Source organism: Pezoporus flaviventris, unplaced genomic scaffold (assembly GCF_033815535.1).
Source record: "Pezoporus flaviventris isolate CSIRO_AGI_PZ_B2104156 unplaced genomic scaffold, CSIRO_AGI_Pfla_v1 ptg000107l, whole genome shotgun sequence".
Taxonomy (NCBI): domain Eukaryota; kingdom Metazoa; phylum Chordata; class Aves; order Psittaciformes; family Psittacidae; genus Pezoporus; species Pezoporus flaviventris.
Genome location: NW_026892655.1, coordinates 1,073,048 through 1,098,202, shown reverse-complemented (window position 1 = coordinate 1,098,202; position 25,155 = coordinate 1,073,048). Strand labels below are relative to the sequence as shown.

The following is a 25,155-nucleotide window of genomic DNA, read 5'->3' as shown; positions in this document are numbered from 1 at the left end:
ATGGGAGCTGGTCCTCACTTTGTGTGATCTGGGGGACAAGAGGCTCTTCCCTTTACAACTGTGGTACCCCCCCCCCCCCCTTGTGTAGCATCCTCTGGGGAAAGGGGGGAGCGGGGAGCTGGCACCAGAGACCCCATTGGGGTTGCTGCCTCCCACCACTGCCCCGGGGGGGCCTGGGCATCTCTGTAAGCCCAGGAGCCATCGCTTGCTGCTGGGCTCTGAAGCGTGTTTGGATTCCCAAGGGGCCTCTCAAACCGACCACGAGCCCAAAGCACTGCTTTCAGATTATCCTGGGTCTGGAAGCAGCACGGGCACTCCGGTTCCTATCAGCCTAAAGCCAGGCTGCAATGGAATATAAAGCAGCCTCCAATCACTTGATTAAACCTATCTGGAAATGCCTTTAATTAAGAGCCGTGAACAACAAGAGAGCGTTTGACCTTGCTAGAACTCACCCCACAAGCCACCACCGCGCAGGTAGAACACCACCACTTCTCTTTGCAAGCGCCTTCATTGACCCTTTCTAATTGAAGCAACCTTCATTAACCTGCCAGGCTGCGTGGTGACGGGGGGCCAGGATGGAGCTGGGGTCCCCCCGCACGCGGGCGATGCCCTTACCGGTGTTGTGAGCCTCCAGCTGGGACAGGGAGTTGACGGTCACTTTGCACGTGGGGCAGTAGAGGTGCTGCTTGCTCTTCTTGCCCTCCTTCTCGCTCTCGGGGGCCAAGCTGCCGCTGCTGCTGCTGCCTGATTCTGCTGCCTGCACCTCGGTGCCCGGGGAGGTCACGCTCGTGGTGTCCGAGGTGGCCTCCGACAGCTCCGAGGCCGGGGGGGAGCCCAATGGGGCGATGCTGCCCGGCAGCTCCGATGGCGACTCCTCGGTGCTGGGTGTCAGCCCCAGGGTGCTGCACTCACCCTCCGGCTCCTGCAGCCCGTTGGCTTGGGCTGGGGAGGGAAAAGGGAGGTTATGGGCAGGAAGGGAAAGTGCTCTGTGCCCCAATGGGTTTTCCATGTTTCAGGGAGCATCCCTGTCCTCCCAAAACCACCTCAGGCACCATCTGCTCATTCACCCCTCTCGAGGATGGCTCTTCCCAAGGTCTCTCCTGTTAGTGCTTTCATGAGGCAGCCGGGCTCAGCACAGGACCCTGGGTGCAGGGGGAACGTGGCTCCTACCAGCCCCATCCCTGCCCTAGGGATGCGCGAGCACAGGCAGGGAATGGCCTCTCCTGCAGCATCCAAAACACCTCCCACAGACACCAAATCAGGGGGGAAGCACCCACAGGGCTCCAGGGATGCCTTTTCCACCCCTTCCCCATGAGCTGCCCCCAAGCCAGGGATGCCAGCAGAGCACAAAAGCTCCTTTATCAACGCTCGCGGTGGCATTTGTGCCGCACCGATGCCCACGTACCCGCGGTGCCGGGCTCCCCGCTGCCCTCTGGGCTGGGGGACAAATCAGCCACCGCAGCCCCCGGCACCTTCTGCTTGTTCTTCATGGCCTCGATGGCTTTCAGCCTCCGCGCGTGCTTGTGGCCCTTGTAGTGGGCTTCTGCCTGGTTCTGGCAGGGAGAGAGGAGAGGGACACATGAGGACACGCAGGCGGATGCTGGGATGCGTTGCCACCTCCCCTTGGTGACATCCACGGGGGTGTTTTCCACCCCGGTGTAAGCACACAAGCACTGGGGCCGAGGGAAGGATGCGGTGAAAGGCGTCAGGCGGCTGCTAAAAGCACATTTGATGCCTTCAGACACAGCCAGCGAGCTGCTGGCTGCAAAAATAAACCAAGAAAGTAGGCTGGGGTTTGGGGGGGGGGGAGGCCGTGTCTCCCATTGGACCCCAGCGGGTGTCTGACACGCGATCTGCAGTCACAGCCTCCTTTGCTGCATCGGGAAGTGCACGGCGAGGGGCTCGTGCCTGCGCCGAGCCCATAAAGACGAGCACAAAGGAGAAGCATCCCGACACTTGCGTCCTCGCTCCAGCAGCTGGTGGGAGGTCAATGCGGGATGAATGGAACCCCTGAACCACGGAGCAGCACGGATGAATCGGCACGGCGTCCTCGGAGCCCGGCTGGGGCTTCCCATGTGGGCTGGGAAGAAGCATCCCCTTCCCTGCCCCCATGGCTTTCCAAGGGCTGGGAATGGTGTCAGGGATGCGCTGGGTACATGGGAAAGCGAGAGGCCCATCCGAGCATGGGGCCTCATTAGCAAACACAATGAACCTCCAGCAGATAGGGGGCTGAGGCTGCAGCTGAAGTGGGTCGCTGGCACCATGCAGGAGCCAAAGTGGAGCGTGAGGGTCCTTGGGGGGACATGCCTCCATCCTCCCTGTTGCCGTGCTCATGGGAGCAGATGGGATTGCACCAGCACAAGCAGAGCCAGCCCAGCCGAAGGGCTCCGAGCTGCTGGCCATGCAAAGGAGGCTTTTGCTGTTCCAGCCCTGCTGCCTGCAAACCCCATCCCTCTCCTGCTGGCTCTTTATCAGTTTCCCCACAAACGATCAGCTGTGCTCAATTCATTACCACGGGGATCAATGGATGCCTCCTTCCTCCCCTCTACAAGGTGGTCGATTTACTTGGCTGCGAGTTAAAACCCAAACCCCCTGCCACAGCAGCACTCTGGGAAGCCAAGGCTTGTGTTCAGCTCCTACAGAGCAGACATGACTTGCAGGGGCTGATAAAGCAGCTTAAGCTCAAACACTGAGGCCAAGGCAGGAGGGGACAAAACGAGATGGAGCAGAAAGAGCCAGGGGGACAAAGAGGGGAGCGCCTGGGCCCATGGGATGGGGATGTCAGCAGGCAGAGCCCCGAGGAGCTCCTGCACCATGGGATGCTCCCCACTATGGGATGCTCCCCACCATGGGATGCTCCCCCACCATGGGATGCTCCCTACCACGGGATGCTCCCCACCACGGGATGCTCCCGCACCATGGGATGCTCCCACAGCATGGGATGCTCCCCACCATGGGATGCTCCCGCACCATGGGATGCTCCCACAGCATGGGATGCTCCCCACTATGGGATGCTCCCCACCATGGGATGCTCCCTCACCATGGGATGCTCCCCACCATGGGATGCTCCCTCACCATGGGATGCTCCCCACCATGGGATGCTCCCCACCACGGGATGCTCCCCACCACGGGATGCTCCCGCACCATGGGATGCTCCCACACCATGGGATGCTCCCCACCATGGGATGCTCCTGCACCATGGGATGCTCCCCACCATGGGATGCTCCCGCACCATGGGATGCTCCCACACCATGGGATGCTCCCCACCATGGGATGCTCCCCCACCATGGGATGCTCCCCACCATGGGATGCTCCCGCACCATGGGATGCTCCCCACCATGGGATGCTCCCACACCATGGGATGCTCCCCACCATGGGATGCTCCCGCAGCATGGGATGCTCCCCACCATGGGATGCTCCCCACCATGGGATGCTGCCATGGGTACCACTTACCGCAGAGTTGAAGCGCAGGTGGCAGATGTTGCAGGAGATGAACTGCTTCTTCTTGAGCGGCGCGGGCACGCCGAACGTGTGGCTGATCACCGCCTTCTGCACCGGGTCCATCTGCAAGGGAGCGAGGGCACAGGCTGCATGGGTGCCGTGCGGTGATGGCCACCCCGGCACGGTGAACTGGTGATGCCCCGTGCCATAACACCAGCAGAGCTCCCGTTCGGAGCGAGCGCTGGCGCTGCCGAGGAGCCTGTGCATGTCCTTCCTAAACCATCCCTGGATAAACCCAGCCTGCAGGGACCAAATGCCTGCTGTGGCCTGGTGGGGGGACGAGGCCGCTGCAGGGGCACAGGCTGCAGCCTCACCGAGCTCCCCTGCGTGTCCCCCATCCCCTCTCCCCCATCACAGACACCGGTGTCACGGGTGGCAGATTACTGAGCCCCCGGTTGCTGCCCTGGAGCTGCCAATGCAGGAGCAGAAACCACTGAACCAGGGGGCAGAGATCACGGGGGGCACCCAGGAAGCCTCCACGTGCCCATCCCCAGGGAGCTGAATATCCCCATGCAAAGCTGAAGGCGCGAGCGGAGCCACGGGTGCATGGTCCTTGCCCATGGACAGTGCACACAGAGGGAGCGGGGCAGGAGGGACAAGGTACCCACAGCCCCGTGCCCTGCTCCCGCTCGGGTACGCACTTTGCCTGCTCTCACATGGAGCTGCAAGGCTGATGCAGCCCTGGTTCCCCATGGGGCACGAGCGCAGTTACCCGACACGAGCTGCGTCATCCCCATGCAGGGGCTGCAGGCGAGGCGGATGCGTGCAGGCTGATGAGCTGCTGACAGCCCCTGGCTCCTCTGCCCCTCTCCAGGGCTCGGCCTCATTCCTCAGCCCCGGCAGCAAACTTGCTCCGAAAGCCATGATTGTTTCAAACCCAATGCAGTTATTAAGGGAGGGGGGGGGAATAAGAATAACCTCTTTGTCTGAGCGGGGCTGTAATCTACAATGCAACTATTGTTCCCCTGCGCTGCGGCATAGGAAGATTATCTTATCTGAGTGCTGCTGTCAGCAGAGCCCGGGGTTTGCAGGCGATCGTGTTTCTCTGCAGAGCTATTTCGCTGCTGAGACAGGTGCATCCGTCTTCGAGGCACATGCCTGGACAACGGAGCCATTATCGAGACCCCAAATTCCTTCCCAGGAGTGAGCGGAATGGTAAAAGCCGGTGATTAATGAAGCGCCTCTTTGCCACGGAATTCAGCTCGCTTGTCTGGCATAGAAATGAAGAGGCGTTTGGGGTTCGGCGGAGACCCGGAGGAAGCTACAGATGGCAAAGATGCTGCTCCGCACCCCTGACGACAGCCACTGACGCGTGCTGCAGGCAGCATCCCTGCGCTGCCCGGCTGCAGGCAGACACGGGGGCTTGTGTTCACCCACCTCTTCCACCCAAGGAGAAGGGAAACGGCTCTGAGCAGGGCCTGCCTGGGTCCTGGAGCCCGTCTGCCCCCTGAGCAGAGGAGGATGCAGAGGATGAGGAGGGTGCAACTGGAACTGTCCTGGTCTGAACCTGCCAATGAAGCCACCAGCACCGAGGCCATGACTGAGCGACTCCAGGGGCCGCATTGCCCAGGCCACCCGAAACCTGGCTCCTCGCCCCAGCCCCGCACATCCCAGCCAAGGGCGGCTGGTGAGCATCACTGCTCCCGCTACCCCGGAGCGAACACAAGCTCCGTGTCCTCAAAAGCCTTTGGGAGCACATGGGGGCTTGAACAACCCCCTGCCACGGCCGCTCTGCCCCATCACACACGCGGTGCTTTGCCGGGAGCATCCCACCGGGCTCCATCCCGCACACAGCACCAAGAGCATCCCAAGCTCGGGTACCACCCTGTGCCTCTCTCCCAATGAAAACACGAACATAACATCAGCTTCTCCCCACATGTGCACTCACTGCAGCGCCAGATCCCAGCTCTGCCCAGGCCGGTGAGGGTTGTGCCACAGCCGGGTCGGTTCCAGCTCTTCCTGCCTTCTCCAACAGATCTGTCCCGACAGCAGAGGTAGGCTCTGGGCACCGCACACTTGGAGAAGGGAGATCTCAGCTTTGTGGTCAATTCTCATTGACTCACACGACTTTATTTATCCCTGGATGTTCTTAGGGATATAAATAGAGCTCCCTGCACTGAGCTCCCTGCTGGCACTGAGGTCAGAAACGCAGCGTCGCTTCGGATCGTGTCTCCTGTCGAGGCTCTGCCACGCGCTTGGGACCTTTGCGACATCCCAAGAGCTGCAAAGGACCTTTTGGGCAAGAAAGGCGCCTTCTGCGTTGCCGTGGGGTTTGGGGTTCCTGCTGTCGTTGCTTTAAGTGGCAGCAGAGCTCGGCCTGGAAAGGTTTCATTTGCTGCAGAGTAAAACATCTGCTGGGTTCATGAGAGCCTTGTGACCTGCTCCAAGTGCAAAGTGTTCTGCTGGGCAGCTGCAAACTGCTCCTGCCCTGCAGGGCAACGCCAAATCCTGCATGGCAGGGCTGAATCCTGTATGGCATCACCGAATCCTGCACAGCATCACTGAACCCTGCATGGCAGCACCAAATCCTGCATGGTAGGGCTGAATCCTGCATGGCATCGCCAAATCCTGCACGGCAGCACCGAATCCTGCACGGCATCACCAAATCCTGCACGGCATCACCAAATCCTGCATGGCATCACCGAATCCTGCACGGCATCACCAAATCCTGCACGGCATCACCGAATCCTGCACGGCATCACCAAATCCTGCACGGCATCACCAAATCCTGCACGGCATCACCAAATCCTGCACGGCATCACCGAATCCTGCACGGCAGCACCGAATCCTGCATGGCAGCACCGAATCCTGCACGGCAGCACCGAACCCTGCACAGCAGCACCAAATCTTGCACGGCAGCACCGAATCCTGCACGGCATCACCAAATCCTGCATGGCAGCACCGAATCCTGCACGGCATCACCAAATCCTGCATGGCAGCACCGAATCCTGCACGGCATCACCGAATCCTGCATGGCAGCACCGAATCCTGCACAGCATCACCGAATCCTGCACGGCATCACCAAATCCTGCATGGCAGCACCGAATCCTGCACGGCATCACCAAATCCTGCACGGCATCGCTGGATGAGCCAGGCAAACCCACTGATATCTTCTTACAGCACCTCGGATCCAGCAGCTCTCTCAAACCGGGACATCCCCTGACGAATGCCCCCTCCCAAATCACCCCTGAGGCTCAGCTGCCCGATGGAGCCTCTGACCTGGCATCAGCAGAGAACCGAGGAGCCGCAGGGATGCTCCTGCCCCTCCAGCACAGACACAGCCCCAAGGGCAGCTCCCACCCTGGGGACCAGCCTGGCTTCACCCAGGTAACAGCACCCAACCTGACACCCCCGGCACCTCATGCCGGGGTCCCCACTGAGCACAGCAGCACCACAGCGGGGCCGGGCGGCCCCAGCCAGGGCACGAGGTTCATTTCCCAAGGGACCCGGGTCCTGAAGCAGCCCAGCCCTAGAGAACACACGCCAGGGGCAGGTGGGAGCCCTGGAGAGCAGAGCAGGGCCTGGTTCCGCTCAGCTGCTGCCTCCAGCGAGGGCAGAAAGAGCCCAAAGAGCAGCACCCTGACAGCATCAGAAACCCCCTCCTCGCCTGTGTTTCTGCTGGTTAGCACACGGGAGGGACAGGCCAGAGCTGGGCTTTCAAAAGAGCTCAAAGGGATTGGATGTCTGCATCCCATTCCACAGCAACGGGAACCCTGGACTTCATTTCTGTGCTCGCCTTTGAGGATCTCAGTGATAATTTGCACCTTCCAAGCATGTTTAACCCCAAAGCCACCTACAAGAGGCCAGGGAGGGAGCATCGACCAAACCCAGGAACAGCCACCCCACTGCTGCAGTGGAACAGCAGCACAGGGACCCAAAGCAAGGCAAGAGAGGGGCTCCTGGGGCAGATCCCATCCTTCCCATCGGGAAGAGTGCCGGGAGAGTGGCACCAAGCAAGGGAAGCACCATTTCACCGCTGAGATGCTGTTGTACATCCTTGGCCCCATCCACATCAGTTTAGATGTCAACCAGAACATCACTAAGGCCACATTGAATGGCATAACCCAAGCACGGGGTCCAGTAGTTTGAGGCTGAGGACCTTGAGCCCAACTGGGCGGTGGGAAAAGACCCACAGCACCGAGGCTCACCCCACATCCGCAGCCACACAGCAGCAGCCTTGTGTCTTTATACAGCTCTCTCTTTCTTTCCTTCTCTTATTTGCAGCTAACAAACCGCTCTCCAGAGCTCCTTCATTGCTATTGATTCCAGCAGCAAAATCGAATTGGTCGTGGTTAAAACCGTGTTACATCTATGGGGGGGGGGGACACTCACCGTGTTGAAGTTGGGGAAGAGGTTGAGCGGTGACGTCCCGTTGAGCCTCAAGGTCAGAAAGTGCTTGATGTCCAAGGGGGGATGGAGGGGACGGCCGGGGATAGGCAACGATGCTAAGAGGGGGCTGCTGTGTCCGGAGGGACCTGGGCAGGCAGAGGGGAGAGAGCAGCGTTAGCGGTGGTGCAGCTGGGGTGGGGGCATGAGGCTCCGGCCCCCCTGTAGGTGAAGGCCCCAGCCCTGGCCATGTTCTCCCTTTTGGGCTCAGAACCAGCATCCCGGTTGCAAGCGTGTGAGGGTGAGGTGTGCAGCCCTGGAGGGAGGGGAGGCCACGCAGCGGGGACCTGTCCCAGCCTGCTCCCCATCCCAGTGCTTCCTCCCGCTCCGCAGCCCGAGGGCAGCGGTTTCCCACTTGGATTTCTCCATCCCACTGCGGGAGAGCAGCCTCTGAGCCGTGGTGGGGCCCAGGCTGGGCTCCTGCGCCTGAGCCCGGCTCCGAGAGGGGAGAACGTGAAAGCACACAGCGGAAAGAGTAAAATCCTATAAAGAGAAGATTTCACGGTGCTGGGAGCCAGGAACGCTCGTTCACATCTCGCACGGCTTCACTCCTCCTCCAGCCCACTGCACCAAGGGCACGGCGCTTCTGGGTACCGCTATTTTCTGATCCCTGGGTTCTCTTTCGGCTCAGGGGCAGCGGTGGAGCCCGGCAGCATCCCAGCCCCGTGCCCACAGCAGCGCCTCGAGGGTCAGTGCTCCCACACCAGGAGCCGCAATCAGCGGTGCTCGGCCCATCCCGCCCCACACCGGCTGTGCAGGATGAGGACCCCGCTCCGCAGCGCCTTGGAGCTGCCTCCCTGCTGGGATTTGCTCCAAGCAGGAGCCGAGCCCCAGCTCTGAAATGCAAAGTGCAGAAACCACCGTGGATGCGAGCAGCGGGCGCTCGCCCCTGGGCAGCTCCGACCTCCTTCTGGGAGAGCGCACACGGCTCCGGGTCAGGCCTCGCTCCGGGGGAAAATCCCCTTGCGCTCCATGAGGCGTGCGCTGATCGCGTTAATTCCAGAGCCGCCCAGGAGGGGAATCTGTGAAACTGCTTGCAAACAGAGACGGGAAAGCGGGGAGGGAGCCGGGGCAGAACCGGGGCTGGGAAACAGCAGCTCTGCACCAAAGCACCCGAAACGGCAGAGCCGGCCCCAGGGATGCTCCGGCCCCAGGGATGCTCCTGCCCCAGGGATGCTCCTGCCCCAGGGATGCTCCGGCCCCAGGGATGCTCCGGCCCCAGGGATGCTCCGGCCCCAGGGATGCTGCGGCCCCAGGGATGCTCCTGCCCCAGGGATGCTCCGGCCCCAGGGATGCTCCGGCCCCAGGGATGCTGCGGCCCCAGGGATGCTCCTGCCCCAGGGATGCTCAAACTGCAACCCGGCGCAAGCAGCAGCTGCAATGGAGGCATCTTGGGCTGGAGGGTTGGGGTGTCCCCCCCTCCACCTTCCTCAGCATGCCCTGCACTGACTGCACCAGCCTCAGAAATAGACATATATATGATATATATGTAATATAACATGTATATAATATACTACATGTATATATATGATATACATTGCATTTACCACTTGGAGGATCAAAGGGGCGGGTGAATGCCTCCACTCCCATCAACAGCAACCGAATAAAGGGGGGTTGTAGCTCAGCCAGTGCCACCATGCCAGTAGGAAATCCTGGCTGCTGCCCCACAGCCAAGGGCTTTGCTCTTTAGGAGCTGGGAGTGGTGGGGCACACGTGCAGACACAGCGATGGCCACTGCTCACTGACATGGTCAGGATGAGATACACCAACAGCTCTGGTGCGTCCTTGAGCGCAGATTTGGGCATTAACCATATTCCGGCGGTCCAGGGGTAAAATAAGGCATCAGAGAGCCCAGAGACCCTGCGGAGGGGGCAGGACCTTGTAAACAAGAGCCAGGGAGCAGGAAAAGAGCTGAAAGCCTCCATAGCATCAATGTGCTCAGGCACCGGCCAGGACACGATGCTCTTGAGGCACCTCCCCAAGGTTATGGGGCAGCAGCACTGCGGCTCCTGCCTTACCTTTGCTGCAGGGCACATTCCGCCAGCAGCTGCGGGCTGTATTTTTAGGTATTAATTAGATGCTGAATTAAGGGGATTTGCTCTGGGGACAGTGGCAGGGCCACCAGGTCTGTATAGGATGACACGACCTTACCCGAGGTGACGGGCATGGCCCCGGCAGCGTGGGCTTTGCCAGTGAATGGCATCCCCAGATGCTCGGTGCACAGCTCCAGCATGGGGCCATCCTCTGCCCTTTTCCATCCCCCTGTGGACAGGATGCTCTCGGGCCTCCACGGTGCGTGTTGAAGGGCTGGGGTAAAGAGGGGAGTGAAGGAGCTCTGTGCTCCCAGCGCCCCACGGAGCACAGGGAGGGGACACGCTCTTAACCGAGACCCCAAACCACACAGCATCACCTCTGTGGTGCCACATCCTCTACCTGCAGCTCAGGCCACAGCCACCAGCTCGGCCCCTTCCCAGCCCTCTGAAGCTCAGCCCAGTTCCCATCCCGCTCGTACACACTCCTGGAGGGGTCCCTTGGAATGAAAGCGCTGTTTCAGTCCCTCATTTAACCCAGCCCACCCAGGACCACGCCTGCCTGTTATCTCCAGCCTGTGCCCCCCTCTTCACCCCACACACACGCCTGCAGCATCATCTCCCAGGCTGCCTGCGAGCAGATCAGAGCAACTGTTGTGCTCCAGCCCCACGTACGTGTGAGCCTCCAAGAAGCAGCAGCAGCGACAACGCAGGGTGTTTTCGTACCAACACGAGCATCTGCCAAGGACCCATCTCCGCAGACGCCGGCTGCCTCCGAAGAGCATCTGGTGCGGAGTCTGCCCGGGACAGATGGAGACGGGAGCGCTGTATTCCCATGGAAGCAGCCTGGCTCCCTCCCTGGCTGTTGGTGTTCTCAGGGCGTTTTGGTGGCGTCTCGCATTCCTTACCCAGGGCATTGAAGCTTTTATCTCTGGCCAAGCAGGGGCTGAATTCATTCCAGCTCTTTCCAGGTGACTCCGGGAAACATGAGTGAGCTCCCGACACCAAAGGCTGCCACCAGGAGCGGAGCAACTCCCGCTCCCAACGCTGCACCACAGCAGCACCAGCGCTGCACAGGGTCCGGACCAGTAATGGATAGATTAATCTGTATTATATTAATTATGAATCTATCGCTTCATATATATTAATAAACATATTAATAAACATTTTGCACCCTGCTGGAGCAACCAGACCCAGCAAACCCCACCTGGACCTCAGCATCCATGGGCCAGCCCTGGAGACGGCGATGCTGCGGCTGCCCCAGCACAGGGGGTTTGCTCCAGGCAGCACCCACAGCAGGCCCATGCTCCCTGGGAACATAAGGGCAGTGTGAGCATCGCCCTGTTAAATCCTATTTCCAGCTCTTGACAGCCACAGGCTCCCCCCTGTTCATGCACAGAAGACAGAAAGCAGCAACCCCCCCCCTTGCCAAGCAAGGGCTCGCCAAGAATCACATACCCCAACGGAGGGATGCTGGGGAGCCAGCAGCTCTCACCCAAACACGTTCGCCATCAAACCAGCATCTCCTCCCGACGGACCAGCTGAAGGACACGGGCTCTGCGCCATCAGCAGTCACCTGCTGCCAGCCCTGAGGACAGAGCTCCTGCTTCCCCTGCCTCCACCACAGGCACAGGGCACAGTGTGCCCATGGGAGCCTGCGAGACACCCCCAGACACCCCATCCAGCATGGGTGTCCTACAGCGTGGTACCCCCGGCTCAGACAGACGGCAAACCACCCCCGAGGGCAATGGGGACTGTCAGTGTTAGGGACAATGGGGTCAAATCCTGCTGGACATGGACCTGCGCCTGCAGCACAGGGAACTTACCCAGTGAAGGAGAGGAGCTGAATCCCACGGGAGGACCCGGCGCCCCGGATTGAACCAAGTGATGCTCGAGGCTGCTGCAGTGGCTTTACTGCAGACTGAAACCAGTGAGAAGAGGCCCCTCTCACCCCTCCAACAGAGCTGCAGAAGCCATCCCCGCCCAGGTAAAACCAGAGAGGCCCCAGAACAACACCCAGACACACCAATGCACGGCACCAGACCCCGGCCCCAGAGCAGCCCCTGCCCACTGCAGGGTGAAGGCAATGAGCAGAAGGTACAACACAAGCTAAAGGGCTCAGGTTTGCCCCAAAAGCAGATGTTAAAAGACTCTTTGGGTTTAGATCGCTCACAGGGCAAAGGGAATGCAGGTACTTGATGACACTCTGGAAAGACCGGGATTTGCTGTTTGGTTTTGGATCCCTGCTTGTCATTTATTCTGACATGGCAAAAGAAAAGTCCTTTCAGAGCTCTTTGCGCCTTCAGCACCAGGAAAATTCAGATAGACCTTTTTAATATAGATCTTTATACATATTTATGTATATATATACACACATACACATATATACACAAGGATGCATTTCAAAGTTACTATTTCCTCGGTGATTACAAGATCATTCCCTACATCTCCTGCTCTTGAAATGATCATGACTTGATGCCACTGCTAAAAATACTTTGTGCTGTGCGCGAGGAATGCCAACACGCACCGCCAGGCATTCCAGGCTGGAACGCTGCTCTTGCCTTTTCTGCATCATTCTCCAGGCTCCAAAGCAACAAAAAGCAGACAGTTTTGCAGAGGATTAAGTCTAAGCTGCCGGGTGTCATTGTGCAAAGGCAACGTGACATCTGAGCTCAAGAGAAGGCTTGCCTCCATCTCCCGAACCGAAAAGGATGATCAATCCTCCTGAACCTCAGCAGTTTGGGGTTTCGGGTGGCTCCAAGGTTTCAAACTCGGTGTTTGGGGGAGATGTGGGACCGGCAGGAAGGATCCCGTTTCCTCTTCCCAGCATGGAGCAGGTCACCATCCAGCGATGGGGAAGGGCAGCACCGAGCCGGCGCCCGCGGGCCCCGGCTCCCCTCACTTCACCTGCGCCACGATGAAGCCGGGCTCCCTCGCGCTCTCGTAGTACTCAATGGCCAAGGCGAAGTCGAACTCGCTGCTGGCCGGCCCGTCGATGGCGATCTTCATGAGGTCCGAGAGCCCCTCGTCCTTCCCGCGCCGCGTCCGCCCGCGCTGCAGCAGCTCCCGGCCCCGCTTGATCTTCTCGGCCAGGACGGAGCCCAGCGGCAGCGCCAGGGCGATGGCTGCGAGCACGGCGAAGTCCGGGAAGAGCTCGTGCATCTCGGAGCTGCTGTAGACCAGCTTGACGCAGAGGTCCTTGAAGGAGAGCTGGCTGAGGCTGAAGACGATCCGCTTGAAGAGGGGGAAGTCGCTCAGGGCTCTTTCACTCACCACCACCCGGGAGTAAGCCTGCAGGAGGAAGTTGAGTTCGCTGACCCCATAGGTGCCAATGTCCTCCAAAGACTGGGGGTAGCACTTGGGGTTGAAGATGGCCGAGAAGGAGCTGATGGCCTCCAGGACGCTGCTGGGGAACCGGTCCAGCAGGTTGCCGCGGACGCTCTCCAGGTAGCTCTCCTTCAGGCGCTCAAAGTGCTTCAGATGCGCCTTGGAGCAGTTGGCCAGCTCAACACCCTTGTAGTAGAGGCAGCTCTCACCCTCCCGGTCATCCCGGGGATGCTCGTTCATCTCGTTGAGGAAGTCCTGCAGGTGCTGGCCGCTGGTGCTCTTCTGGGCTTGCAGGGTGGTGGCCGTGGCGGAGACGATGGGCTTCAGGATGGAGAGGTCCGAGTCCTCGATCTGGAAGAAGCGCCTGAGTTTCTGGAAGATGGGGAGGACATCCAGGAGGATCTTGGTGAAGGCCACAAACCGGAACTTCTTGAGCTCTTCGCAGAGAGCGTGGGCCACGGGGGACCTCTGCGCCTCGCTCTCCAGCAGCAGCACCAGCGTGGGCCATGAGGAGTCGATGGCTTCCACAGCTGGGAATATAGAAGTCCAGTGGATGGCTCCGGGGCTCCCGAGGTCTATCTCGCAGAGGTCCAGGACGCTCCGCAGCTCCCGCAGACCATCGCCTTCCCCCCTGAAGCTGGAGTAGAGCCTGTACACGGCATCCACGGTGGTCTCGTACTTCTGGAGGTACTCGATGCTGCCGATGCTGTCGGCCGGCAGCAGGGAGCTCCCGCGGGACAAGCAGTGCATCTCCATGAGGAGCGGGCAGAGGGAGCTGAGCGCGGTGCCTGCCCCGCTCAGCCGCTCGGCCACCAGCGAGGCGCTGTCGGCGCGGAGCCACGTCAGCTTCATGCTGGGGATGCCGAAGGAGCGCATCACCTCGGCCACCTTGCCCGCCACCGGCGAGGCCCCCCCGGCGGGCAGCTCGAAGCTGCCCAGGAAGGTGGCGGAGGTCTGCCCGCTGCAGGGGGACACGGTGGTGGTGAACACGGCGAGGCTGCGCTGCTCCAGGACGTCCACTGTCTCGTCCAGCACCAGCCCCACGAACGGCGAGGCTTTGATCCGGTGCCTGTCCTCGTTGTGCAGGACTTTGGCGATCGCTGCCTGAGCCCGTTACGAGATGCACAGGGACCGAGGGAAAGAAAAACACAAATGAGCTTGAGCAGCCGGCGGGGAGATGCGCGGCACCCGAGCTCCTGCCCTCAACGGCCCCCAGAGCGGCCCCGTGGCTCCAGCAGCACCGAACACGCCATGGGCAGCACCAACGCTGACAACCGCCACCTCCATCCAAACTTCAGCAGTTACGTCCGTGCTCTCCAAGCCTGGGAGCAGCAGGAAAACGCTGCAGCAGCTTTTCCTTCCCTCCTCAGTTTTCCCCATTGCAGGCAAACAGCCCGGTTTGAAGGGGAAACTGCCGCGGTGTGTGTGAACGCTGCGAGTAGCACTTCAGGCTGAGAAATCTCATTAGTGGGTTTGGTCTATCCGCAGCAAAGAAACGGCTCTTTAGAGACCTAAAAGGGCTGGAAAATGGCCAAGACTCACTAAAAAATTAATTTGATTTGAAGAGGCATGAACCGTTTGTGAAATTAAGAAAATCCTTTCTAAACTCTCCAGCTCCTTGATCTTTCTGATCACTCGGTTTAGGGCAAAAGAGGAAAAACCCACAGTGCTCATGTGCTCATTGAGCTCCTGAGCCTTCATCCTTCAAGCAGCCTGGCAGGCTCCGACAGGAAAGGATGCTCCTGGACTCCCTGAGACAGACCCGTGACCATGAGGCTCAAGCTCCTTCAACAGAGCCCATCACCTGGTTTGCCAGATGAGGGAATGATGCTGAGAAAGTGCCACCTTGATGTTTAATGAGGAGGAACTTTCAGTCTCCACTGGAAGTCCTGGAGAAGAGCAGCATCTCCCAGCTCCCCCATGGTCTCAGGTCCCAAGCTTATCACGGATGTACCCTGGTGCCATGGGGCACATTTACCTGCGCAAGGACCAGGATGAAGATCTGCCCATCAGCAAACGCAGTCAACCCTGCTGTGCCTGTGAGCCAGAGACCCCAGCTCCTGCCTGGCCTCCTGCCACTGCTCCCACCTCCGTCCCTCCTGGGCCCTCATCTCCAGGAGGATCCAGTGACCGCACTGCAAAGTCAGGGCACCCAACCCATGCTGCTGAGTGCGGTGGGTGCAGGCAGCCGTGCGGCACCGTCTGGCCTGAAGCACAGAATCATAGGGATGGAGCATTCACCACTTCTCTGGGTATCCTGTGCCAGCACCCTGACACCCTCGCAGGGAAGAACTTCTTGCTTACATCTAACCTGAATCCCCCCTCTTCCAGTCTGAACCCATCACCCCTTGTCCTATCGCTGCAGCCCCTGACCAAGAGCCCCTCTCTGCATCCTTGCAGCCGCTGTGGGTGCGGAGCCCCGGCCATACACACCTGCATCTCCCTGGCGCAGCCGGGGTGGTAGAACTGGCTGTGCTCAGAGGCCAGCAGCGCCTGGCACAGGTTGAACTTCTGCAGGTCGAGCAGGGAGGAGCACTGCTCCCGCGGGACGTCCTCCTTCGCCATCCAGTAGACGGTGGCGAGCACGGCCACCTTCGCCGGGTTCACCTCCGCCTTGAGGACCGGGCGCAGCTCCGGGGGCACGCGGCTCTCCAAAGCCGACTGCTCCCGGTTGACGGCCAGCGCCTGCCGGTGCGCGCCCGACGTGACGTGCCGCAGCAGCGCGTGGCGCTGGAAGTTGTCCGTGCCCACGGTAAAGGCGTTCTCGGCTTTACCGTGCTTGTTCTTCACCAGCGCCTGCCGACACTCTAGGCAAAACATGAGTTTCCGCTCATAGTCAAACTCGAGCCAGGTAAATTCCTCCTTCCAGTGCTCATTGAAATAGCGCTTACACTTTTTATTGGAATTGGAAGTTTCCCCAGCTGGCTTTTTCCCTGGAGGCACCATATTGCTGGGGCTGGGAAATCAAACGCTACAGATGAACTGAACCGTGCCTTGCAGGAGCAGCCTCTACACTTAATTTTAGTAAGAAGGTCTATTACAACTCTCCTGGTCCGACTGGAGACGAAAGAGACACAAGGGAAAGGGATTAGGGCCCTGCAAACCTCCGCCTGCGCTCACCGTTTATTCCTGGCTGCTAATGCAGCGGCAGGGCCCCACCGGCAGCCTCTGGGGTGCCACTGGGGGCTCGCGGTGTCAGCGGTGGCACCGGCACCTCGCACGCGCTGCGTGACCACAGGGACACCCAAGCACGCTCCCCATCGCAGCGGACCCCCGCGATGCAGCTGATGCTCCTCAAAACAAGCATCCAGCCCCACAAAGGGCAGCACCCGCTGCTGACAGCGAGTGCCAGAGCCCTGGAGCTGCACGAGGGTGACTTGGAGGCCGGCAGAAACACGTGCTCATGGGTGTTCGCGTTCATCCCTTGCTTGTCTCTACCCCATAAATTGCCCGAGTCACATCTGGTGGCGGCAGGGCCATGCTCTGCAGTCAGTGCCCTGGACTCTCTCCAGCCAGGGCTCCAAACACCTCCTATAGCCCAGAGGCTGAAAGCACTTACACACTGAAAGCAGGTAGCTGGAGTATGTAGGTGTCCACTTAAACCCCTCCCTATATTCAAGCCCCTCTCAGCCCAGTCCTTGCATTCCTCCATGCACTGGATTGAAAACCAACCCTGAACCTCGATAAAAGCAGTGGGAAGAGGAAGAGGAGGAACCCAGCGGAGGGTGGGGAAGGGGGAGAACCAAGCAGGGAGGAAAACGGAGGCAAACGAGGCCATGCAGGAGCAGCACAGGGCAGAGCATGGCTGAGAAACCCAGGAGGAACTTGGGGTTTGCCCCAAGAGCCAGAGCTGCTTCCACAGCCCCTCGGGAAGGGGAACCCCTCCTGACTGAGGTGTCCATCCCCTTGGGGCAGGGGCTCCCCTCGGGCTGCCCTGGGCACTGCAGCCAGCCCAGGTCACAGTCGGGCTTTGCTAACCCAAACCTCAGCTCTAAGCACAGTCAGCAGCAAAAGCTTCCGAGGCTCACAACAGGCACATGGGTTCCCTCTGCACCCTGCTCTTGGTCTGTTTAACATGGGTTCCTTTGCTTCCCATGCCTCGGCACGGTGCAGCCAGGAGCACCCAGGGGATGATTCCCACAGCTCCCAACAAAGCTGCCTCCACCTCCTTGTCCATCCCAGAGCTGCCGGGCACCGGCCGGAGCAGCGTGTCCTCAGCAGCACGTTAACCGGGAGCTGCAATGGACTTGCCAAGGAGAGCCAAAGCCCAGCCCCGTCCTGCCGAATGCTTCCCCATCAGACATTCCCCAGGGACACGGGCTCTGCAGGGCTGGGATTGCAGCAGTGCTCCTGCTGTGCCCCAGGAGCTTTGTGGCTCACCCCCGAGCAGGAGCGAGCTGCAGGCACAGCCTCACTCATGGCTCGTGAGCCCAACCTGCCCCAGCCCCACTACCCCGATCCCTGCACGGGGCAGGCATTGAGCTCAGTGTCCCCTTGCGTGGCCCGAGGAGGGGGCTGATTCCTCCGTTCCCTCCCTGTCACAGACCCCATTCACTCCCAAACCTGTCCCTACCTACCCCAGCACTGGCTCCAGCAAAACCTTGGGAAGCAAAAACCCCAAACAGCACTGAGGGTCTGTGGGGAGAACTGGGGATGGAGCATCCCTGCCCACAGCACCCGCTGCGCACCGGCACCAGCGCTGGCTCCTTCACTGCACCGTGCGCATCGCTCCCGGGCTGCTGCTGGCCATGGGGAGAAGCAGCAGGGCAGGAGGGGGTGACACCAGGTACCCCCCCATCCCGCTGGTCCCCCCGCAGGGCACAGCACCGTCTGCGGGGAAGTTCGGGCAGGATCAGGATTCACTCGCAGGAGGACGAGCCCTCATCAGCCCTCACCTAATGCGCGACCTCGGCACCCAGCCCCGCGCAGCCAGCCCTCCCCCTGCATACGTACCATGTAAAGGCTGCCATAAGCTTTGGGGTGAGGGGGGCTCGCAAACTTCCCAGGTTTGGGGTTCTTAAATAGGAAAACCCAAAACGAAACCTAATTTACAAAGCCCGACCCCGACCCAACGAGCGCGAAGCCAACGGGACCATAACGCATCCGAGCGGCATCCGCGGGCGGGGAACAAAGCCTCGGCGGCCGCCGCCGCGCTCACGGGCGCACGGGAGCTGCCATCTTGCTGCGGGGACTCTCTGGCTCCGCCGATGCTCCCGGCAGCCCACGGCGGCAGTGGCCACTAGCGGTGGCCGGGGAAGGCCGGGGCTCGGCCGTGGGGAGGGATGCGGTGGACGCGGTGGCCGGGTGAGCCGGGGAGGATGCGCCCTGTGCGTGCCCCCCTGCTGGGATCCCATCCCTTGGGGAGGGCAAAGGCGATGGGACCCCCCCCCCCAACACACGCAGCAGGAGGAGCTGCAATAGCGTTTGCATCAGCCAGGATGGGTGCCCCAGGGGCTGGGCAGAGCCAGGACCAGGAAAGCAGGTCCCAGCCCTGGCCACCGGTGATGGGCTTTGGCAATATCCAGGTTTGAGCCTCTGGGGACCACCACGGTAGGACACGGACCCAGCTTCAGCTCAAACCCCATTTAACAGCGCTGCTGGTCTAGAGCTGTGAGCCTGGCACCCACCCCTCACAGTGGGGCTCCCCACTGAGCATTGCGGCTCCTCTCGTGCCAAGCAAAACTCTTTTTAGCACTAAACGCAGTGAAATTTAGAGCCCCTCAGCTACACCGCCTCTGCTTCCCTCAAACACGGCTCCTGAGCACACCAGAATCCCGCAGGATGGGGACATCCCCTCGCTCCCCAGCCTGGACACGGTGTCCGGCGTTGGGGGATGCTCCCACTGCAGAGCTGCGGCCCCACGGCGAGAGCCGGGATTAGGGGCTCCATTGTACCTGGCTCAGGCTGGCTCCGCATTAGGGAGGGGATGGGGCCCCCAAGTGAATTCCTCTCTTTAGGCTCCCCCGCATGTCCCGAGGCTCTTCCTGCGCTCAGGACATTCCTGCCCTGCACCTCAGCCCAGGGTTAATGCTAACAGGAGCTGGGTGAAACCAGAGACGGGGCTCCCAGGGCTGAAAATATGCACTATTTATTCTTGTGCTAATGCAGGCGAGAAAAGGGGACTTAGGCTTTTTAATGAGTTTTCGGGCTGGAGGCTGCCCCATCCCCTGTTTCCCAGCATCCGGAGCCGGGAGTGGCACCCAAACGCAGAGCAGAGGGATGGAGAGCACCAAGGACCCCCATTCAAGTCCTGGAAAACAGGGGGGGGTTGCCAAAAGCACTCCCTGCCCACCTTCCCCTCCGCTTTCACCACACCAGGTACACGTTATCAGGAGCCAAAGGGAGCCAGGCAGGGAAACAAAAGAAGCAACAGGAATCCAGGCAGGAACCAAAAGCCCCACCGGGTAGATCAACTACAGCAGCACCCAGCTCCTCACCCAGCACGGCCACAGCTCCAAGGACCCTGCCCTGGGGCTCCCAACATCCACCTTCCTGCTGGGAGCCTCCAGCTCTACCAGGGATGGGGGGCAGCGCTTGCAGGACGCCCCTGCCCTATCCCCGCAGGATGCCGGCCGTCATTCCCAAAGGAACGGACACGGGAACGCTGCTGTTGGCCCCCGTGCTGCAGCAAGAGCTTGCGTTGGCTCCATCGGGGCTATTTTCCCTTCGGTGACAGGCGGGCGGGCAGGTGCCCGGCAGCACGAGTGCATTCATCATCAGCGCGGCTGCTGCCATGAGCCACACTTTCCATTCGAACCAAACCCGGGGCACGGAGCATCCAACGGTGCTGCCAAAGGGATGGATCCTGGCAACCCCCCCACGGCCGCGGTCCCGAGGGTTTGTCATTGTGCCGACAAGAAGCTGAACAGGAGGGATTGAAATCCCAGCCACGTTATCCCAAGGGTATTAAATCCCCGAGTCCAAACGTATTCATAGGGTCTTGGTTGCCTTCTCTGCTTTGAGCCATCTCAGCCCCTGGGGAATGATCTCGCTTTTCCAACAGGGAAGAGCAGTTCCTGGTGCTCCCGAGCTGCAAACCCCACTGAGCCCCATCCCCTCACAGCACCCAGCTCCAGCGGCCACCCTCCTGCCACCCATCACACAAGGTCAGTGCTGCACAGGGGCTCTGGTCCTTGGGGGGGGGGGGCAGAGGAGCGGGGACCATGGGGTGCTGCTGGAGAAGGAGCCCCCCAGTCACTACCAGCTTGCAGGACGCTGCCTCCCTCCTCTTGTCACAACCTTCTGCTGCGTGAGTCGAGCTGGCAGGGATCAGCCCTGAAACCAGCTCAAACGACATTTGGAACATGATGACCTTAAGGTCCTTTCCAACCCTAACTATTCTGTGATTCTATGACATCTGCAAACTCAGGGCATGGCCACAGACAGGGCGCTTTGGCCAGCTGGGGGGGCAGTGTGCTTATTTTGCCCCCCCCCCCCCCCCCCCCCCCAGCCTGATGCTCTTCCAAGCAGATACAGGGGCGGTGTTCCCCCCACAAAGCAGCAGAGCCTTTTTGTCAAGGAGCAAGAGCAGAAGACAAGGAGATTTCCCTCCCTCCCAATTGATCCTGGTCCTCAAAAGGCACCTCGGCTGCATCCAGCACCCCAGGAGCTGCCCCAAGCCATAACCCTGCAAAACCGATGCACTAAACCATGTCTAAGGGGCAAAACTGGGTGGAGGTCTTGCTCTATCCAGCTTCTTTTCCTCCCCCATGTCCACAAGCATCCAGCCCACCTCTCCTTGGATCTTAATTCCCAGATCTCCCCATGTAGCAATGAGCAGCCATCCAGCATCCACCCAGCCCCAATCCTTTAGCATCCCCTGCATCCTGCTGGGACCAGTACCAAGGAGCTCGGGAGGGAGCTGGGCTCATTCTAACCTGGCACAGGAGCAGGATGGAGGCAGCGAGTATTGAACCGATTCGGGCTCTGCTCCCCCAAAAGCCCTGCCCTCCCCACCATCACCACCTCCTCTGGGGTGGTGGGGGACAGGTCAGGGTGCTCCTGAAGGATGGGAAGCTCAGGGGGGAGACTGGAGCCCCGGGTAGTTCAGTCTTTATCCAGGGCATCGTTTAAATCAGAGCAATTACGGGTAAGTCCACTTCATTCTGTACAGGGAGCGAGCGACCAAAATGAAAAGGGAAAAACCCAATAACTCCAATTGATGCTTTCTCACCATTCCGGCTAAATAACCAATTGGGAACAAAGGAAGGGGCTCCTGTCTCCGCCAGCCTCTTGAAGCCAACACAGTTTTCACTGTGAGCAGTGAAAATGGTTTCTCTTATTGAAGCACCTGAAGCTCAGGGGGGTACAAAGGGAATCATCCCCCTTGCAGGGGTCCCACTGGCTCTGACTTCAGGGCTGTAAGTCCTGGGAGGCCAAAGGGGCTTTCAAACCCCAATCCATTTACAGGCTCACCCCAAAGGTTCTCCCAAAGGCAAAGCCCCTGCTCCGTGCTCCCCAGCACTGTTTTCTGGGAGCTCAGCATCCATCACGTTTGTGCTGACAGCTCAGACGCGCACAGACCCCCCTGTCCTGGCCCTGCCAGGGTCGGACGATGACAACACATCTGTCATTATATTTTAATTAGGTTTCTCTTTCCTACCCCTGGTATTTCATTGTCATTTCCGCAACTCCCACCCAGGCCATGCCAACAGCATCACTTCGGAGCGGAGGGGGCACCGCAGCCCACTCCTGCACCCATGTGCTGCATGCCCTACCCCTGCGGTCATCGGGGCTCTGGGACATGAGGATGGGTTCTGGAAGGGACCCCCAAAGCCCCAGTGCCAGCAGCAGAAGCTTCAGCCAAGTGCAGGTTTCTTTAAAGCCCCGTTCACCCCTCGTTACTCCAGGTGAGGTATCATTACAAACCATCTAAAAAGTAGATGGTGAATGATACCCTTGGCCAGTGCTGTGACATTTTCTAACCCACATCATACTGGAGGTCAAGATTAGATGACAGCTTGGTCTAAAAATACTCCGAAGGGGAGGCTGAGGCTGTCGGAGTAGCTCAGAGCCCCGGCTGGGCGAGCTCAGGGTTGAAACCAGGAGACTGATGCTCTCCCCAGGCCATTCCTTGGTGCGAGCCCCTGGCAAGAAAATCAGTGCTGCACGTACAGGGAAACCCACCCAGAGCAACCCCAGTCCCACCACCCGATGGAGGAGCCCCAAAGCAAACCCAGTTTGAGCGGGGACAGGCTCCCTTCCCCATTCACCCCCACAGCGGCAGAGAGGAGCCTCATTAAGCTGGCAGTTAATAGGAGCAAACCCAGAGCAGCACCAGGGCCCAGCACCGAGCGGAGCCGCGGGGCTCCGGGTTCCCGTTTGGTTCTTAAGGGCTGTTTAAATCACAGCGGGGAGAGGACGCGGAGCGCTCACAGCGAGCAGCCACAGCACGAACACCTTCCAAAGCACCGCGTTTCTCTACGCAGGGCTCCACGGCTGCGGCGCAGAGATCACCAGCGAGAGCCCGGTTCAGAATTGAAGCTTTAGAGGCTTTGCAACATTTCAGGCATATTTGAGACCGCAAAGCTAAACCCAGGTTCGGGTTGGGGTTATTTTTGTTGCTGGTCTTCGGGTTCTTTGGTTTTAAACCTGCTCTGCCTGACAAGTATCCCAGCTGAACACCCCGGGCAGCACCACACGCTCCGGAGGTGCAGCCAAAGGCAGCTCGCAGGGGAAAGGCTGCGTTTCACACTGTTAGGACAATCCAAGCGATCCCAGGAGCCAGCCGAGGGGCAAGGCTGGAGGAAGGGCAGAGCGGGCACCCCGGAGGAGCCCCATCCGCCGTGCCACCCCCGGACCGACAAGTGCACACCAGTGAGAGGGCACTCGTTTTACCTCCGGTGCCTGGAGGCATGCAGGCACGCACATGCTCACACGTATGTGCACCCCGCATGCACACGGACATGCATGGAGAGACCCAGCACACCGGGAATAAACCCACCGAAATGCCCAGCCCTGGCTCTGGGCATGGAACGGGTCCTCGAGCAGCGCCACGCTCCCTCTGCGGCCGCAGCCCACCGAGCCCACGGCAGCGAGGCACCGACTGCACCCCCAACAGCCGCTTCCCCCCACAGAAGCGCTGCCGGCCCCACACTCCCCCTCAAAACCATCCAAGCATTCTCATCACGAGTGCAGCAGGAACACGAGCTGGAGCTGACACCCGAACAAAGAGCAAGGGCAAGAGGAAGCCCTGCGAGCCCACGACCTTTTTCTGCCTCTTTTTGCAGCCCTGGGGGGGGGGGGGAAATCAATGCGATGCAGTGATTCAAACTCAGCTTGAGCCCCGCAAGTCATCAGGATGTGCAGGCTGGAGCCGAGGAACGGGCTGCGTGTTCGCCGGGGCTGGAGGGACCATTTTGTTGATGCAAATAAAAAGAACCAGCTCTTTAAATGGGTTTTCGGGCAGGGAACGGCAGCGACCCGGTTTGCTTAGGAAGAAGGAAACCTCACGAGGGTGGTTTGGGGTGGGGAGCCCTGATGGGAGTGGGATGGGGACCCCGCAGGTGAATCACGGTTGGATGCTGCTCAACCCCTCGCTCCGAGCCCGGGCTCCTCCAGCCCCGCGCCTTCCTGGAGCTCTTCCCCAGCACTAAAGAACCCACCTCAAATTTTCACTATTCTGTGGTCAAAATTGCAACGGGGTGAAAAGATCCCCCCCCCCCCCCCCTTCCCCATGACCTCAGCCGAGCTACCCCGGAGAGAAGAAACCACCAGATGTATTTTCTCCCTTAAAGCACAACTCGCGCCGTGATTTATCGCCCTTTTCCCAAGCTCAAGTAACTCGGTGGAAGCCGCTGCTCGCCGGAGCGCTCGGACGGGCTCCGGAGCATCCCATGCCCGGGACAGGAGCACGGCGAGCTCCCCGACCCCCGCCCCGACAAACCGCGCTCCCCCCGGTCCAGGGGGGACCCCGCTCCCCCCCCCAGTTGCTCCGCTGGGGGGGGGGAAGTTGCGCTTCACCCACCTAGGAGCATTTTGGATCCGGCTGCGTCCCCTCGGCGCTGCTGCTGCTGCTGCTGCCTCCCGCTCGCCCGGCTGGGTGCGGGCAGGGCGGGCAGAGCTGCGGGCAGAGCTGCGGGCAGGGCAGGACTCGCCCGCAGCCCCCGCCCAGCCGCGCACCCCCTCCAAATGAGCAGGTTAAAGCCGCCGAGCGATGCGAGCCCCTCACCCGCGCGTCCGGCCCCTCCTTGGCCGGAGCCCGAGCGCAAAAGCCGCCGGAGGTGCCGGGTATTGAGATGGAAACGGAGGGGAGGGGAGCGGGAGGGGGGCCGGCCCCCCAAAGCCACAGAAGGGGAGCTCCGGGCGGGAGGAGGGAGCCTACAAGCGGGAGCACCGGAGCCCCCCAGGGCGCTGGTTTTAGGGCCCCAAGCTGGGTCTCCCTGCTTGGGGAGGGGGGCGCCGCAGCGGCACCGACCCTTTCTGGGAGCTGCTCCCCAGAAATCCCATCGTTGCAGGCGCACGGTGGTGGGAAGAGGCTGAGCCAAGCATCCCCCTGACCGGCATCACTCCAGACTGCCCGGGAAGCCCAGCACATCCCGCACCGCTGCCATGCTTCCCCCACTCCAGTCCCCAGTGCACCCCTCGGCTTTCGGGGTTCAGGCCCAAGAGCAGCAGCGTGAGAGGAGGCTCCCAACTTGGCTGCATGGTGCCCTTAGAAGAGGGAAAACCTGCCTGTGAAAGGAGGAAACAGCTGTCTCCCCCCTCCAAAAGGGAGACAGGGAAAACAGGCAGGGATTTCAGTGCTTCCCTTTAGTGAAACAACACAAGGAGTGGGGCAGAAGCTCTCTCCTTTCAGCAGAGCAAAACCAAAGCTGTAAACCATGAGATGCCAAATCACCTCCCCAGGCACTGCAGCTGGACCAGACGCTTCTGGGGTAGATTCCAGCATTTTGGTGCTCTGAAAAGCACC

At 60.3% G+C, this 25,155-nt stretch overlaps 1 protein-coding gene across 4 annotated transcripts in view; it reads right to left on the bottom strand.

Annotated features, from left to right (window-relative positions):
* Positions 1 to 25,155, bottom strand: part of LOC133281774 (zinc finger protein 385C-like) — a 58,174-nt gene that overhangs the window by 2,205 nt on the left and 30,814 nt on the right. Inside the window, exons 3-6 of one of the 4 annotated variants that reach the window (XM_061477589.1) lie at positions 7,834 to 7,976; positions 3,454 to 3,564; positions 1,406 to 1,553; positions 616 to 942 (exon numbers count right to left, since the gene is read on the bottom strand). In XM_061477589.1, the coding sequence (XP_061333573.1) occupies positions 616 to 942; positions 1,406 to 1,553; positions 3,454 to 3,564; positions 7,834 to 7,976 (729 nt within the window). Of the gene's footprint in view, positions 1 to 615; positions 943 to 1,405; positions 1,554 to 3,453; positions 3,565 to 7,833; positions 7,977 to 12,207; positions 14,349 to 15,677; positions 16,201 to 18,197; positions 18,287 to 24,210; positions 24,464 to 25,155 lie in introns of those variants that run through there. The other 3 variants (XM_061477588.1, XM_061477587.1, XM_061477585.1) reach the window with 3 other exon arrangements.